The 18681-nt window shown below is 33.3% G+C and overlaps 1 protein-coding gene and 1 pseudogene across 1 annotated transcript; both read left to right on the top strand.

Annotated features, from left to right (window-relative positions):
• The first annotated feature begins 1593 nt into the window (after positions 1-1593).
• LOC107411847 (acetylajmalan esterase-like) lies at positions 1594-4153 on the top strand (annotated as a pseudogene).
• A 3381-nt stretch (positions 4154-7534) lies between these two features.
• LOC107411819 (GDSL esterase/lipase At5g03980) lies at positions 7535-10946 on the top strand. The gene is made up of 5 exons (XM_016019488.4): positions 7535-7891; positions 9469-9687; positions 9782-9933; positions 10042-10315; positions 10425-10946. The coding sequence occupies exons 1-5, from the start codon at positions 7615-7617 to the stop codon at positions 10643-10645; spliced, it is 1143 nt and encodes a 380-aa protein (XP_015874974.1). The 5' UTR covers positions 7535-7614; the 3' UTR covers positions 10646-10946.
• Positions 10947-18681: the final 7735 nt, after the last annotated feature.

Below are 18681 nucleotides of genomic sequence, written 5' to 3'. Positions count from 1 at the left end.
TACCTTGTGCTGCCATTTTGCAATTAATAGAATAGTGAAATCATGTTACATAAAGTACTTTTTCTTTAAATCCGTGTACGATTCAATCGTTTCATTTAATAGAATGGAATTTATTTTGATAGTATTCGATGTTAATTAGGTTTGATATAGACCAAACATAATATGGGTATATACATATATGCATGTATATTTACATATGATAATGCATTCAAACTACTTCATTTTATGTATGCATACTTGTTTAGTGAACTTCGGCTTGTCTTATTGTTTGCACACATTTGTGCTATAGATAATGACACATGCATAGGAAAGATTTCTTTATGAGATATTGCATGTAATAGTCAATTTTTGGGGATAAAATTGAATTTTATCAAGGTTTTGAAAATCTTATAATTTTAACCCACTTTTTTCACAACCTTCCAATTCTATCCTGAGCCATTACAAATTTACGTTTTTAAAAAACAAAATCCATTTAAGAACTTGGTGAGGAAGATGGAGAAACAGGGGTGGTAGGAGAAAATGATTTAATTTTTTTTTTTTAAATTCCTTGAATTTGTAACGGTCAATGGTATAATCGGAAGGTTGGGGAAAATTTGACTAAAATTATAAGATTTTCAAAATGTTGCTATAAATTTCAATATTGTACCTGAAAATTGGCCATTGCTAAAATGGTCAATGGTATAAATTCGAATGGTGGGGAAAAAAATTGACTAAAATTAGAAGATTTTCAAAATTGTCCCAGAAAATTGGTCATGGCTTGCAATTTCCCTTTTTTTTTTTTTTTTCTGATGTTGCGGCGGCTCATAATCTTTAATTTTAACGGTCTCTAATCTTTTAAAAAGAATGGTAGTTTAACACTACCTTTCAGGTATTTGAATTGCTTGACAAACAAGTATGTGTAAGAAACACAATCTATGGGATTGGCTGCGAGTGAGTAGCATCCAATTACAAGGAGCGAAATATTTAGGAATTGAGATACTTCAACATTGTGGAGAACTCAGGGGAATAAGAAGGAAAGACTGAGTCTCTGGATCATTTTAGTCATCAAAGAATGTCTTTATTTCCCTGTTTCAAAATCCCAAAGTACCCATTTTTCTAGTGTTGCAACTTTGATAGTTGATTAATATTTTGTTGAAAAACTAAAAGGGATGTATTCAATCTACAGTTTAATGGATTTAAAACGAATTTTAAAGGATTTAATGGATTGTAATGGAATTCCATAGATTTCATAAAGAGTTTATAAGAATCTAACGAAATATTTGGGATTAAGGCTGGATTTCATATTGACAATTTTCTTCACAATTTTACTGTTAAAATCTTTTTAAATTCATTAAAATCCATCATTTTTTAAAATCTTTTAAAATTAATGATTTTTTAAATACCATAAGATTTTAAAAAAATTTTCCAAAGTCCTAATTGAATACATCTGAATTTTAATGGACTTTTATAAAATGCATTAAAATCTGAATTGAATATCATTAGATTTGTATAAACTCTTTTAAAATTTAATCGAATACCTCTAAATTTTTAAACATTTTTAAAATCTTTCAAACTCCAGATTGAATACACCCTCCTAATATTCAGCTTTACAATTTAGACTTTGAAACATTTCTATTCTTGGAAGGTATATATAAAATAGAGAAGACTCTTAACTCATTTAAAACTCATGATTAGCGTTTACTTTAAATGGCGCCAAACGCGGTGTTATTAATTAATTAAGTAAAATGAATCCTTAATTTTCTTGTGGGTACACATGCCTATTTAAGCCACTATCACATATCCGCAGACATAAAATGCTACAGTCGTCCATACACAATGTAATGGCAGTGACCCAAGTTTTGTCTCTGCAACTCTTACTCATCTCCTTCTTCTCTCTTCTTCTTCTTTATCATTTTCCTTGTCCTTGCAAAGCGGAGCTAGGCCTCAAGGCCTGTAAGTTCAATGCAATATACCAACTGGGCGATTCTATATCAGACACGGGCAATATTATCTATGAACACCCAGGTTTTCCTTCCTCTAAGCTTCCCTAGGTCAGAGTACTTTCTTCAATCAACCAACAGGCCAGTGCTCCAATGGATTGTTGCTGATAGATTACATCGGTATTAATTATATTCCCCTTTGATATATCTCGATTTCAGTTGAATATATGTAAATTTCAACCTCAAAAGTTGGTAAATTTTTTTTTTTTGAAGATTTTCAGGTTCTATTTCCTTCATAGTTGAGAGTGATTTATGTAGAATGTTATATGGGAGATGTGTTTGTTGACTTAATTTGTTCATAATAATGCTGATGATAATAATTAATAACGACTAATCATGTTAAAAGGGAGGGTGATTATGATTTAATATAACTCTGTCCATGTCCAATTTATAGTTGTTATTATTTTAAATTTGTCCCCTCTCTGTTGCCTATTTTATTTATTTTTATATCCTTTCCTATGTAGATGATCCAACGGTCATCCTCGCTTGTTTATTAATCTCCTGCTGTGCATAACATAACATTAATTTCGTGGCTATTACTAGATTTTTCACAGATCATGTGATTCGTGCAGTTCTATTTCATTATATTTTCATACTACCAAGAATACAAACAAATGTTTGAAATCTCCAAATGTTTGAGATTCAAATATTTAAGCACATTACTGTTATATATTTATTTATATCATGTAAGATATATATTAACAATTCCTGGCTCCATTTTAAACAAATTTCAATGCAAAAAAAGTAATCGGAATGACAAAAAGAGTTTCAGCCCAATTTACATAATCTGTTTGTTGCTTGTTGCAGCACTATCAGCTGGACTTCCCTTGCTAAATCCCTACTTAAGCAAAGATTCATTGTTGACTACGGATCGAGGAGTGAACTTCGCAGTTGCTGGTTCTACTGCTTTGCCTTCTTATATTCTTGCTCAGAACAACATAGTTTCCTTAGTTACCAATAGCTTTCTCAGTGTACAACTCCATTGGATGAGCACCCATTTCAACTCAATCTGTCTCAATGGTAGAGATTGCTAAATTACTATCCCAATCAATTCTAGCTAATTTACTAATTTACATATGCATCTTTTATTATGATATAAAGTCCAATACCCTTTTTCCCTCTACTTTGATATAGACTGTGCTGAGATGCTTAAAAAGTCTTTGTTCATGGTGGGGGAGATAGGAGGGAATAATTGCAACTATGCTCTTGGGATAGGCAATAAAACCATTAAGGAGGCCATGGAAATGGTTCCCCAAGCAGTCCAAGCCATAAAAAATGCTGTACAAGTACTTTTCCTTATTCACAAACAACTAGAATTCTTCATTTTTTTTTTATCCTTTTATTTTTGCTTTGCAGAAACATTTGAATAGTATGAAAAATTCTGCTGCATTGTTTTCAGGAAGTAATTAGCTATGGCGCTTTGAAAGTGGTTGTCCCAGGAAATTTTCCAATAGGGTGTTTTCCTATTTACCTTACAGGTTTCCAAACCAATAATTATTCTGCCTACGACAAATATCACTGCCTAAAGGAATTGAATAAATTTTCAATTTATCACAATGACCTCAAAATTGCCATTGAAGAGTTGAAGCAAGAGCATTCTGATGTTACCATTATATATGGAGATTACTACAATGCCTTCCAGTGGGTATTTCGTCATGCTTCTAACTTGGGTCAGTCTCTTTCTTTCTGCTACTAAATAAACTTTCAAGGGAAAACAAAAGCTTATAATGAGGATTTGTGGGTGATTTTTTTTGGTTTTTTGAAAAAATATAAACAAGTTTTGATGCTTCATCTCTGAAAAAATCCTGCTGTGGCATTGGAGGTGAATATAACTTCAGCTTACAAAAACCATGTGGAGCTACCGGAGTACTGGTGTGTTCTAACCCTGAAAAGTATATAAGCTGGGATGGAATCCATCCCACTCAAAAGGCTAATTACTATATGTCATACTGGCTCATCCAATACCTCTTACCCCAACTTGGTTGTGGTGGTGTTTGAGTTTTGGCTCAACAATCCTTGTTCGATGGTAGCATGTTCACATTTTTTCACCTTTTTAGCAATGATACCTTATTCATTTCCCACGGCAAACTCAGCATTTTAGACCCAAAAGTTATCAGATGTATTTACTATTCAATATTATGTATTTCTTATGTGATACTCAGATTTTAATACTTCTTTTCGACAGAATTTTTCTTACATTTTTGCTAGAAACTTTGACTGAAACATTTCTTTAGGCATATTTAGTTAGACATTAAACAAGTATTCTGCAACATAGCATATACTAAGCAATCCTCTGAATTTTTATATGATAAAAAAAAAAAAAATAGGCAAACTAAGGTTCCTCTGTATTGCCCTTCTTTTAGTTGTTATCCTAATTTACGCGTTGCCAATTTGGGGAAAAAAAATAAAATTCCCAGTTTTATAGACAATCAATTCCACAACAACCCTTTGTTGTTCTAAATATCAAACTGAAAAATTGAACTAGTAATTATCAATTAATTTTATACCAAAACAAAAGAAACAATTCCCATTCTCATTTTTTCTACCGAGGAGTACAAGCGACAGAAATATGTAATGAATGCATATTTTATGTAATCAAATATGTCATTAACAGCTCATCAACTACATTAAAAAAAAAAAAATTATATAAAAAAAGGGTCTTTAGGCAGAGGCAGAAGCAGAGCAAGTTCCCCAAGTAATAAAAACATGGGCCACTTGGAACCCATGTTTAGGCTTCGATTTGGATAATTTTATGGGCTTTCTATATAAAAATAGATAAATAAATAAATTATATAAAGAAAAGGTCTTGAGGCGGAGAAATTTCCAAAAGACATTAGGAAGTAGGATCCCATGTTTAAGGTTTGATTTTTTATTAATTTTATGGGGTTTCTTGGACCAAATCACAATGACCCCCCATATGACAGGACCAACATCTTCTTCCAACAATAATATTATGGAAAATTTTTAAAGAATGTAAGTATGCATGTCAGTCAAAAATTCTAATGATAGTGAAATAGGACATAATAGTTATTAATCATATTTCTTTGCTCTCTAAGCAAACAGAAAACAATTACGCTCTAGGTTTTGCACAACTTTGTTTGATATCCATCAAGAACATTGTAAAGACACACCGCAAATTATACGTAAAGCTTATGTTTTTAAAAGATCCAAAAATTTTAAAACAAAAATTATGTGCTAAGTTTAGTTTCACATTGTGGTATTGTGAATCTTTCGCCTTATTTTCAATATAAAAAAATGAAGCTTGAATGGAATGGAAGAAGAAAACGAGTTATTTAATTTCTTCTTGATGATGAAAAACCAGAATCTTGGACGAAGCAGCCAAATAACCATTGTCTATAAAATTTTCTGTATTAGATTCGTGGAATTCTGTTTTTTAACTAAAACAATTATATAAGTTCTAACGATTACACTATCTCTTCGATAATGATAACTTAACAATTATGGTATTTACAAAGCAAGAAACACAAAAACACAATAAATCTTTGTCAATAATATGAATCAGCGAATTCAACTTACTGTCAAGTGCCATATGGAAACTATCCAATCCGAGTTTGCCATTCTCATTCTTTTCTTTTCTGCTATTTCTGCCACTTTTCCCCGGGAAAATCTTTGATAAAGAAGAAGCCAAATAACAAAATCTTTATGAAGAAGCAGCCAAATAACAACCTTTCTTTGAAGATTTTCTCGGAGAAAATAGCAGGCATAGCAGTGAAGATGATCTATATTTTTTTTTGGAGACTTTCCATATACTAAGTTTGGGTGTATATATATATATATATGTATATATACTCTTTAGGCCTAAGTATATTATTATCCAAGTTGGGTTTTTCATTCTTGTTTCTTAATTAGATAGAATTCTTAAAGGATATAAACTCCACTTTATTATATATTATTACAAACACTGCTACTACTACGATATACATTAATACAAGCACTACTGCTATTATTATTTATTAGTATTATTGTGAAATACATATTCCACATCATAATTAAACCAATTAATTAATTAATTTTCTTGATTGTCTAGGACGAAACAGAGATCTTAGCATTGTCCTTTGCCTGGCCACTGGTGGCACTGGCAGTGAACCATTCTAGATTCTTATTTTATTTTATTTTTATTTTTGAAGTACATTCTCTTAATTAGAAAAAAAATTCTTAAAGCATAAAATTTAGCTTATCCTTAAAATTTCTCATTTTACAAACTTAACGTTAGGCCAAAGTGCTCTTGTTTCATTCTACATCAACAATAGCTGACATTACCCAATTTCTTTCTCTGCTTCTCCTACTCATTTCCTTCATGTTCTGTTTAACGTTTGAACCACGTGTCCAACTGGCAACACAACTTTCATGTTCCGTTTTTTATATTCTTCAGACTGATATTTATGAATAATTCTGTGTTCAGTCAAGGAAATCATAATTAACCCAATTCCCTAGGAAGATTGCCATGTTTATAGATGAAATTGATTTTGCTAATTTTCTATACATAATCCCTCTTTTTCAGTCTAAACTTCATTTGGGAATGCTCTGTTTTTCTCTGTTCTAATATAGGAGAGTTGATGCACGTGTACGCCTTAATTCATGATTAGATTCAAATAGGTTTTATCTAAATTTTTTAGGCGAATTATTTATTTATTCATAACATGTGTGAGATTAACAAAGAATTTCCTGGCTCTATTTTAAACTAATTTGCAATGGTTAAAAGTTTAATTGACATACCAAACTGAGTTTCCGAAATTCGCTTTCAAAAAATGTTTTTATTTAGAAAATAGCTAATTTCTTGATGTTTTCAGAAAATAATTTGTCCTTGTAATTGAAAAGCAAAATCTATTCTACCCCACTAAACAGTTTGAACTTTATTTTAAAATGTTTACCAAATAACTAGCTTCTCCAAGCCTCCAAAAATGTCTCTATTCAAGGAGTATAACTTTTCTGCAGTAGTTTTCTACTGGCAACTTATGTTTTTGAGATTCCGGAAACGTGCTTTAGCTAATATTTCATAATCTCCATGTTGCTTAATTAGCGTAGTTATCGACCTTTTAAAATTGAAGTGTTTTATAAATATTTTCGCGCTCTTGTCGTCAAATATGCTTTTGAGAGGGGAAAAAAAAAAATGTAGACCTTTTAATCTTTCTTGATAGCATTGTTTGGATTTTGGATTGAGCATTAATAGAATCACCAAAGCTTATCAGGCATTTTAAATAATTATAAACTTGAAGAAAAGAAAAGAAAAAGAAAACACACTAAAATTGAAAACCATTTCAAAATTAAGTTTGACTCATTGTTTTTATTCCTCCCTTTACATGTGTACTTAATTGATTTGTTTAATAAATTCTAACTACCATTAACATTAATTAACATTTGAAATAATCAAAAGTGAATTTCACGCAATTAGGTAGGAAAGAAAAAAAAAAAAAAAAAACAAAAAACAAAAGCCAATGCGTTAGCAAAATAAAACTTAAAAAAAAAATGAAATCTTAATTTAATAATTTCTATCATTTGCATTGGATTAAAAAAAAAAAAAAATTAGTGCAACGGCTTGTAATTGAAGAGTTGACCATTACAGAATACAAAAGCGAAAGCAAAAGCAAAACTAGTTGTCCAAACACCAAGAATAATGGCAGCAACCCAAGTTGTAACTCTGCTTCTCTTACTCATCTCCTTCTTCTCTCTTCTTCTTCATCATCGTCTTCCCCGTCCTCGCGAAGGAGATCTAGATCTCAAGGCCTGCAAGTTCGATGCAATATACCAACTTGGTGATTCTTTATCAGACACTGGCAATATTATCTATGAAGAACCAACTTGTTTTTTCTCTAGGCTTCCCTACGGTGAGACTTTCTTCAACAGATCAACAGGCCGGTGCTCCAACGGATTGTTGATGATAGATTACATTGGTAAACAATACATATAATTTCCTTTGATCATACCCTTTTAAACTTTTTTTTTTTTTTTTGATGTAGTTTTTGTTTTGGAAAAATTTAATTTAAACTTTTCCATTTATTTATTTATTTTTACAAGTAGACTTCACATATATATATATATATATATATATATTTTAAATTATCATGTAGGCCTTATCTGTCCCTTTTTAGCAGTTAAATTCAACCATAAAAGATTATAACTGTATATTCGCAATATTATTCAATCGTGAATTGTTTCATTTTTAATATTTTTATGGCATTTAAGGCTTTAATTGACAAAATTAGCTTAAAAATAGATTATGTGTTTATTTTGATACATATAAAAAACATTAAAAAGAGGTTAATGATATTTTTTTAAAAATATAAAATTTAAATATAATCATGACAAAATAGAAAAGGTATAATGAAATTTACCCTTTTATTTTTTAATCTCTGTATCATTGAAAAACATTATTCAATATCTACTTGATTTGGGTTGAAATATTAATCAATATAATTATTACTTTGAAAATTTTAAAGCTTTTCTGGTTCTATTTCCTATATAATTAATAGAGAGAATTAGGTAGAGTATGTACGTGTGATTCAATAATGCCGATAATATTAATAAAAAATTAATCACGTTTCTATGGTGCTTATTTAATTCTGTGTTCAATCAATATATGTTATTATAGTCCAAAGTCTGACCTTTCCCTGTTTTAGTTTATACTTCTTCCATTCCTTGCCAAATAATCCAACGGTTCTCCTCGCTTCTTTTTTTTTCTCCTATGATGTGACATGGCATTTTCTGATTATTACCAGAATTTTAAATAAGGTATTCATAATTCATGCTGTCTTATATTTTTATATTTTCTACCTTTCTTCCTACAAGAAGCTATTCGTTTTATTGCCCAAATAAATAAATAAATAAATACTAGAAGCTATTCGTTTATGAAAGATTAAAAATAGAGCCAATGTTTCAAATGTCCAAATTGTCCTTCTTTTGTATTAGGTAGGGACTAGTTGGGTTTATTTTATTTTATTTTTTGGAAATAGTTAATATTCATAATATCCAACGCCATCCCTTAGTAAGATTGCGTCATAAAAAATTAAAAAATAATAATAATAATAACCAACAGCAACAACAACGAAGAAAGGTCGTTGTATAGATGATCATAGATGTATAGATGATCAGGTTATAAAAATTGTTTAAAATGGACCCTTTAAAATTGTTATTAAATTATTTTTGTCATGTAAGATATAAACGATGAATTTTCATGGATCCCTTTTAAACAATTTTTACTGGAAAAAGAAAAAGTATATTTTAATAACAAAAAGAATGTCAGTTTCTTTATATTCCAATTAGAAAACATTTTCCAAAAATTAAGATTATGTATATTTAGAAAACTATTAAAATCCTTTTCCAAGCCCTCAAAAATATCTATTCAAGGAGGGATATTGGATTTTTTTAAAGCACTTTTCCATTAATAACTTTAGGTTAAAAAAAATCTTGGATTTACTGCTTAGTACTGATAGCTCAATTTACATAATCTTTTTATTTTGATTTGTTGCAGCACAATCAGCTGGACTTCCCTTACTTAATCCCTACTTAAGCAATGATTCAGTGTTCGCTAAAGATCAAGGAGTTAACTTTGCAGTTGCTGGTTCTACTGCTTTGTCCCCTAATGTTCTCGCTGAGAAGAATATAATTTCCCTAGTAACCAACAGCTCTCTCAGTGTACAACTCCATTGGATGAGCACCCATTTCAATTCATTATGTCTCAATGCTAATGGTTATAGTATCAAAATCAATTCTCACTAATCTATGCATACATTTTTCCGTGACATAAAATTCAATACATTTTTCATCTACTTTGATGTATATAGACTGTGCTGAGAAGCTTAAGAGGTCTTTGTTCATGGTGGGAGAGATAGGAGGGAACGATTTCAACTATGCTCTTCAGCAAGCCAATAAAACCATTCAGGAGGCCATGGAAATGGTTCCCCAAGTAGTCCAAGCTATTAAAGATGCTGTCCAAGTACCTCTTCTGTTTCTCAAACAACTAGCATTTTTTCCCAATTTTATTTGATTTGTAGAAATATTTATATATACCATATGATATTATCTGCAACATGGTTAATTTCAGACAGTCATTGGCTATGGCGCTTTGAAAATTGTTGTCCCTGGAAATTTTCCAATAGGGTGTTTTCCAGTTTACCTTACAGATTTCCAAACCAATGATTCTTCTGCCTACGATGAGTATCACTGCCTAAAGGAATTGAATGAGTTTTCAATTTATCAAAATGACCATCTCAAAATTGCCATTGAAGATTTGAAGCAAAAGCACCCTAATGTTAGCATTTTATATGGAGATTACTATAATGCATTCCAGTGGGTATATCGTCATGCTTCTAACTTGGGTCAGTCTCTCTCTCTCTCCGCTACTAATAAACTTTCAAGGGAAACAAAAGCTTATGAGGTTTTGGGTGATCATTTTTTTTTTTTCTTTTTTGATTGGAATATAAACAGGTTTTGATGCTTCATCTCTGCAAAAATCCTGCTGTGGCATTGGAGGTGAATATAACTACAGCTCAGATAAACTATGCGGAGATAGTAGAGTACCGGTCTGTTCTAACCCCCACCAACGAATTAGCTGGGATGGAGTTCATCCCACTCAAAAGGCTTATTACTATATGTCGTACTGGCTCATCAAAGACCTCTTACCCCAACTTGGTTGTGGTGCTGTTTGAGTTTTTGTTCAACAATCTTTGCTCTAATGTTTTTCACATTCTGTCACTTTTTAGCTATGTTACCTTTCAAAGTCAGCTTTTTAGACCCAAAAAATTATGAAATGCATTTACTATTCAACATTATGTATATTTTATATGTATTTCCTATATGATACTCAGATGGTTACTTGTTTACAAATTACAAGATAACTTTCTTACTTTTCTGCTAGAAGGTTTGCCTCAAACATTTCTCTAGACATATTCAGATATATGATCGATGCTGGTAGGTGGTAAGCAGTTGTAATGGAGAGTTGGAGACTATGACAACATATTTGATACTATAGTTTGTAAACAAAGAAAAAGAAAAATTAGATTTGCTTTCTACATGCTAAGTTGTAGAATACTTGTTAAATAGTCAAACCAAGATTCCTCTGTCTTTCCCTTTTTTTAGTTACTATCCTAATTTAGGCGTTGCCATTTGCCAAGTAAAAAAAAAAAAAAAAAAGGAAAAAAAAATGAAAATTCCCAATTTGATGGATAATCAATACCACCACTGCTCTGAATATCAAACTGAAAGAACTGAGCTACTAATTACCAATTACTTTAATATAAAAAACGCAAGAAACCATTTGCATTCTCTCTCTCTCTCTCTCTCTCTCTCTTTTTACTCATTAATGTAAGAGTAAGAGACAGAAATATATAAAGCATGCACTTTACAAACTAAACGTTAAACAAAAGTGCTTTAATGTTTCTTTCTTCATCAACAATGGCTGCCATTGCCCTACTCATTTCCTTCTTCCTTCTTCTTCATTTTCTCTATCCTTGCAATGCCCTGAAACCGCCAAGGCCTGTAAGTTCAATGCAATATACCAACAGGGTGATTCTTTAGCAGACACGGGCAATCTGCTTGTTGAAAAGCCAGATTTTCCTTTCTCTAAGCTTCTCTATGGAGAAAGAAGAAACCAACAGACCTGTGCACAGATGGGTTGTTGATCACAGATTACATTGGTATGAAAAATGAATAACATTTTCCTTGAATTATGACGATTATTCTTTTTGCTGTTGTCCTTTTTTATTTTTATTTGGTATAAATATTTGAAAACGATAATGGATTTATATATATATATATATATGTTACTTCTTATGTTCTGTTTTCTTTATTATTAATTTTGTTTTTAGTCGATTTAATAATAATTAACCCAATTCTCTAGGAAAATTGTCGGGGTTTATAGATGAAATCGTTGGTTAATTTTCTATATATAATCCTTCTTTTCAGCCTAAACTTGTGAGTTGAAAAGATTATTTGGAAGTGCTCTGTTTTTTCTCTGTTCTAATATAAGAAAGTTGATGCTCATGCGTGTATATTTGGGAGTGCTCTGTTTTTCTCTGTTCTAATATAGGAGACTTGATGAACATGCATGTCTTAATTCATGACCAGATTCAAGTAGGTGTTATTTATATATTAGTAACACGTTCCTGGCTTTATTTTAAACCATTTTCAATGGATTAAAGTACAATTGAATAACTAAACCACTATCCGAAAATTAGTTTTAAAAAATGTTTATATTTAGAAAGCAACTAATTTCATGATATCTTCATAAATTAATTTGTTTTTGTAATTCAAAAGAAAAAACTATGATATCCCACTGAACATTTGAACTTCTATTAAAAAATCTTACGAAATACCGAGCTTCTTTAAGCCTTCAAAAATGTCTTTATTCGAATACTAGAACATTTTATGAAGTAGTTTTCTACTCGTAACATATGTTTGAAAATTCTGGAATGTGCTGAGTTAAAAGTTCATAATCTATTTCTGTTTGTTGTAGCACTAGCAGCTTGAATTCCTTTACTCAATCCCTACTTGAATGAAAGAAGCATCGTTCTGTAAAGGTCGAGGAGTGAATTTTGGAAGTGACGGGTTCTACTGCTTTGCCTGTTAATGTTCTTGCAAAAATGAGCGTTTCTTTCCCATTTACCAATAGTTCTCTCAATATACAACTGGATTGGATGAAAACCCATTTCGAGTCGATTTGTTTCAATGCTAAGGGTTAAAATCTCAATTCTCTCTTATCCATATACACCTTTTTTTGTGGCATAAAGTTCTAAGTTTGATATTCATTTTCCATCTACCTTCAAAGACTGTGCTAAGAAGCTTAAGACTCTGTTCACTGTGGAAGAGATTGGAGGAAACGATTATGACTTTGGTCTTTCCTAGGCAAAAAGATCAAAAGACCATTAAAGAGGCCATGAACGTGGTCCCTCAAGTAGTTCAAGCCATAAAAGATGCTATCCAAGTAACTTTTCCTTTTCTTAAAACACCTACTATTCTTCTCTTTCATTTGCTTGCAGTGAAAGAAATATTGAAAACTATGAGACTCTGCTACATGGTTTCAGAAAATCCTTGCCTATGGAGCTTTGTGAGTGGTTGTGCCTATGATCATCTCCAAGAAGCCATTGAAGAGTTGAAGAAAGAGCATCCCAATGAAGGATATTCAACATTGACTTGAGTTTCTAGAATTATTTATAGTTGGACAGCAAGTACAGCTTTGGAATTGGTGAAGAAAATAGCCAAGCTTGCAAGAGCACCGGCCTTGAGGAGAAATCCAGAAGCTTTGAGTAAGTTGTTAAACCGACATGGGCAAGCTATATACAAAGAGAAGATGGGGTGCCACATAATGTGAGCTAGCAAAGGAGCTCCAAGGAGGCTCTGGGTTAGTGTGACTGAGAACAAGTTTTGGTAGAATACTAATGTAAGTGGTGTACAAATGTAGTGAATGTAAATGTGGGTCTGGTTTAGTGTGTCCTAGGTGGCGGTAGTAACATGTGGGTATGCTGTTTTCCTTAACAATTTGGTATCATAGCCAGGTTAGATTCAGTGGAGTAGTCTACTAGCAGGTCCAATAAGTTAGTCAATTTGGTGTTTTGGTTTGTATAAAAGAGTGGTATGTAAGAGTTTGTTAGGGGGTCCAAAGCATAAGAGTTGGCGACCACAGTATGGAAGGAGACGGTGAAAAACCATGTGGCCAATGGTTGAAGACCACGAGTGCCAGAAAGGATGGTCAAGGACCATGAAAGTTGCGAGGCGATCAAGGATCGCGGTGATGCATGGAGGCAGTCTAGGACTGCGGTGGCAAAAGGTGGTCAAGAACCGTTGTTGGAGGAGCTTCGTATGATCGTGCACAATCTGGGATTATGGAGCTTGTTGTTTGGGACCAAGCTTGTTTGGTGTGTGAGCGGACCACCAAACCACGATGGGTAACTTTCAAAAGATAGAAGGTATGTAGAAGTTCAATGGTATAGATTATAATATATGTGGTCGTTGCATATGGAGTTTTGTTCGCAGGGATAGGATCTCTGGGAGATCCTTGGAGGCGATTATGTCGCCAGTGAATATTGCTGCTTTGATGAAGTGGAAGATCAAAGCTGATAACGCATGTTGGAAATTAAGACTCCCATAGAGAAGAAAAAAATGCCGGAGTATTTTGGAGATGCCAACACACCGAATGAAAGTATGGGATTAACTTTTGCAGCATTCTACTTGAAGAAGCAAAAAAATAAATAAAATAAATAAATAAATAAGAAGTCAAGGTTGAGGGGGAGAATTGAAGGATATTCAACATTGACTTGAGTTTCTAGAATTATCTATAGTTGGACAGCAAGTACAGCTTTGGAATAAGTGAAGAAAATATCCAAGCTTGCAAGACCACCGGCCTTGAGGAGAAGTCCAGAAGCTTTGAGCAAGTTGTTAAACTGACGTGGGCAAGCTATATAAAGAGAAGATGGGCAGCCATGTAATGTGAGCTAGCAAGGGAGCTCCAAGGAGGTTCTCGGTTAGTGTGACTGGGAGCAAAGTTTGGGTAGAATACTAATGTAAGTGGTGTACAAATATAGTGGGTTAATGTAAATGTGGGTCCGGTTTAGTGTGTTCTAGGTGGCTGTAATAACATGTGGGTATGCTATTTGTATGTAAAGGTCATGTAAATTTATTTGCATAATATAAGTGATTATTTTTCCTTGACACCCAATGCTACCATTTTATATATGGACATTACAACAATGCATTCCAGTGGGTATTTCACAATGCTTCCAACATGGGTGAGTCTCTTTCTCTCTACATCTCATAAACTTTCAAAGGAATCAAATGCTTGCAAGGTTTTCATGTTGATGGTTTCTTTGTGACTTCTGGGATAAACAGGTTTTGATTCTTCTTCTCTGCAAAAATCTTGCTGTGGCATTGGAGGTAACTATGACTTCGGTTTAACAAAAATATGTGAAGCAAGCTGAGTACCAGCTTGTTTTAACCCTTACTAACGCATTAGCTGGTATGGAATTCATCTTACTCAAAAGGCTCATAACAACATATCACTATATCAGTTTGGCTCATAAGAAACCTCTTGCCTCGGCTTGGTTGTGGTGTTTGAGTTTTTGGTTTAAATGAGACTAGTGGAATTGATAACATAAGGTTAATTTTGATCAGAGGCTAATATATAGTAAGTTTTCAAATTTGTCATCTTTTAGCAAAAACTAGCTAAATTTGATGCTTGATCCAACCTAGTTTCCATGAAAATTGAATTACTTTTGCTTGAAATTTGACTCAAAACAATTCTTTAGCCACATTCACATATTTGAAACATGTGAGTAGTTTTAATGGGAGATTTGACTAAGGTATTGTTACTGACATAGTTAGCCTTGTTACAAATTTTAGCCACATAAACCAAACTTGATTTCAAAAGTTTGGTCCTCCTTTAGTTGTGTGTGATAGACTTGTTTTTTTAAATGATAGGTGTTTCACTAATTACAGATTCAAACAAACTAGCTAAAATATTAAAGGGGGCAAAACAAAAAAAAACAAAAAAACAAAAATGAAAACAGAATTACCAAAATTGATAAACGTCTTTTTATAAACACTTTTCTTTTTGTCATTCTATAGGACAATTCAAGTATGTTTTATTTATTTTTTGAATAAGGGTTAAAATCACTAATGCCCCAAACTATCACTTGTTTCTCACTTTGCACTCAAACCTTTCAAAACCACACATTGCACCTTGTCTATGCTTCTTCTTTTTTCCACTTTACTTCAAAAGATAACAGACAGCCGTGTTCTAGATGGAAAATTGATCATTTGCAAAACACATGATTTCAAAAAACATGAAAAAAAAAAAACATAGTTTAGGATGCAATATGACGGTTTTAAAAGGTGTAATATTACTTTTTCTTTGGTTTTAGAAGCATAATTTAAGATGCAATGTGGCCATATATCCGTTTCATAAATTACTTTTCCTCTAGATCATCAGTCTAGTTTTTGATCCAATTTTTCTATTTAAATAAAATGGAATTTATATTGTGAGTATTTAATGTTAAAATCTTCAACGATTTATGAAGGAAATCTTTTCACATGCATTTTAACTGTTTAAAAGTCAAAGTTTAAAGGTTTTAGATTCATGATACTTCACTAATTTCAAAGGTATTTATGCTGATTAGATATTATAAGAAAAAAAAAAAAAGGAGAAACTACATAAACATTCGTACTAAAAATCGAATAAGAAAAAGACCAAAACTAAAATCTTTTACATATTATTACCTATACAATTGTTTTCTTGTAATTTTACTACAATTCCAGACGGCTGTTTAGAGAGGATTGACGGAACGACCACATGTGCACGTCTCATGACCAAAATAGGGGCATTTGATGGAATAAAAAATTGGTTTGGGAAGCAAAAACCGAAGGAAAAAACCATTCTCTTCCTTTCTTTCCTCTGCTCATATTTCTTTTCTTTTGATCTGCTCATTTTCACTTCCATTGCTGCACTGAAGGTTTAACAAAGTTTTAAGACCTGGGTTTCATTAGAATTAACATGACCAACTCAACCAAAAATGGAGTTTACCGAAATAAAAAAATGATTGAGCAAAAATGCTTGCCTCTGTCATTCTTTGACCATTTTTTTCCTTCTGTGTTTCTCTGGTTTTACCGAGTGCTAATAGTAACAATAACCAGTAGCTATAACATGCTGACTTTATCTTCCCCACCGATTTGTGAAGTCCAGCCGCACAACCACTGCACCGACAGTCTGAAGACTGCTCAGCCACCATTGCTGACAATGGTTGCTGCAATTAACATCGAAAATGGTTTGCTCAACAATTGTGGGCACCTGTCAGAAGAAGTTGAAAATGGAGGACATGCACCGAATTTGTAAGCCTATAAATAGGCTCCATCTCGTTGCATGCAAGTCAAGCCAAAAGAGCAAGCTCAATATCATCCTAAGTGAGGAGTATTGAGAGTAAACTCCGAGAGAGAGAGTGTTTAAGTTCCAGAGAGAGTTTGAGAGAAGAGTGAGCAATTCCAAAGAGAATTTGACAGTGTAAAGAGAGGTTCCAAGAGAGAAGTTTTTATTTTTGTATTATATTTTAAGAGAGTAATAGAATTCTTTTTATTTTTCTTCTCATATTTCTTCTCTAAAGTGGTCAGAGAACCGCAACAAGTGGTATCAGAGCTCCAGGTCGAGAGCTTGGGTTCAAAATTTGAAGAAACAGAGCCTCTGTTCTTCAAGTTGGTGTTTCGAAAAGTTACTCAAATAATTAATTTGACAATACCAGGTAAGAGTACTCGACGAGACGAGAACAACCAAGTTCGCCGGAGAGAAACGCAGAGCTTCACGCGCTCGCACGCGCCGTCTGAAATTTTCTGCAGCAGATCACGCGCCTCACGCATTGCACGCGCGCCGTCTGGAGGTTGAAGACGACCACGTCAGCAGACACGTCAGTGCAATCAGCCACGTCATCTACCACACGACCCGACACATCGTCAGCCACACAATCGCCACATCATCTACCACGTGTTAACATGTCAACAAAATCTGCCACGTCATCAAAAGTTTCTAAAATTACGGAACAGCCCCTAAATTATTGGAAATTACAGATTGACCCCTGTAGTTTCTGTATTTACAGGTTGACCCAGATTTTTATGAAATTATATTTTTGCCCCAAAAATCCTGGTAATTATATTTTGACCTTGAAAAAGTCAAGTCCACCATTTTCGGCCGTTCCGGACGCAACGGTTAACTCCGTTTTGCCAAATTCGGCTCCATTTTTTATCAAGCCATAATGTCAATGGAAGATCTCCTCAATTGTAAGGATCTGTTTGATCCTATAGAAGCTAAAGGAGAAAATCCCAATCCCAGCAAAGAAGCAGAATGGAAGAAATTAAATAAAAAAATGATTGGTCAGATCAGGCAATGGATCGACCACAGTGTCTTCCATCATGTAGCGAAGGAAACGGATGCATATACCCTCTGGACAAAATTGGAGGACATGTACCAAGCCAAGACTGCTCGGAACAAAGCCCTGTTGCTTAAACGATTGGTAAATCTAAAATTACAGAGTGGAACTTCTGTAGCCGAGCATACCAGTGAGTTCCAAAGCTTGGTAAATCAATTATCGGCTGTGGATTACCAACTAGGGGATGAAGATCAGGCCCTCCTACTTCTAAGCTCTCTTCCAGATAGTTGGGAGACATTGGTAGTCTCTCTCAGCAATTCGGCCCCGAATGACAAACTTACTATATCTATGGTTAAGGATGCCCTATTTAATAAAGAGGCCAGGAGAAAGGACATTGGCATGGATCAGTCACATGCCCTCGTCACAGAGAGAGGAAAACAGCAAAGAGGTGGTCGAGATAGGGGGAGAGGCAGGAGCAAGAGCAGAGGCAGATCTACAGACAGTAGAAAATCATTGTGGCCTAGAGGGTCACATGAAGAAGAACTGCAGAAAGTTGTTGAGAGAGCAGAAACTCCAAGGTAATCAGCTGAAGAAGGATAGAGAGACACTAGTCACTGTTACAGGAGAAGTGGCGCTCTGCTCCACCGAAGAAAAGACATGCCTTCATATATCAACCCAAGATGTTGAGTGGATAGTCGATACTGCAGCATCCTACCATGTCACTCCACACAGAGATTTCTTCAAAACGTACAAAGCAGGAGACTTTAGTACGGTAAAGATGGGAAATTCTAGTTTCGCAAAAATTATGGGAACTGGTGATATTCAGGTAAAAATGAATGTTG

This window comes from Ziziphus jujuba, chromosome 10, assembly GCF_031755915.1.
Source record: "Ziziphus jujuba cultivar Dongzao chromosome 10, ASM3175591v1".
Lineage (NCBI taxonomy): Eukaryota > Viridiplantae > Streptophyta > Magnoliopsida > Rosales > Rhamnaceae > Ziziphus > Ziziphus jujuba.
This window is presented reverse-complemented; position numbering and strand designations above follow the sequence as displayed.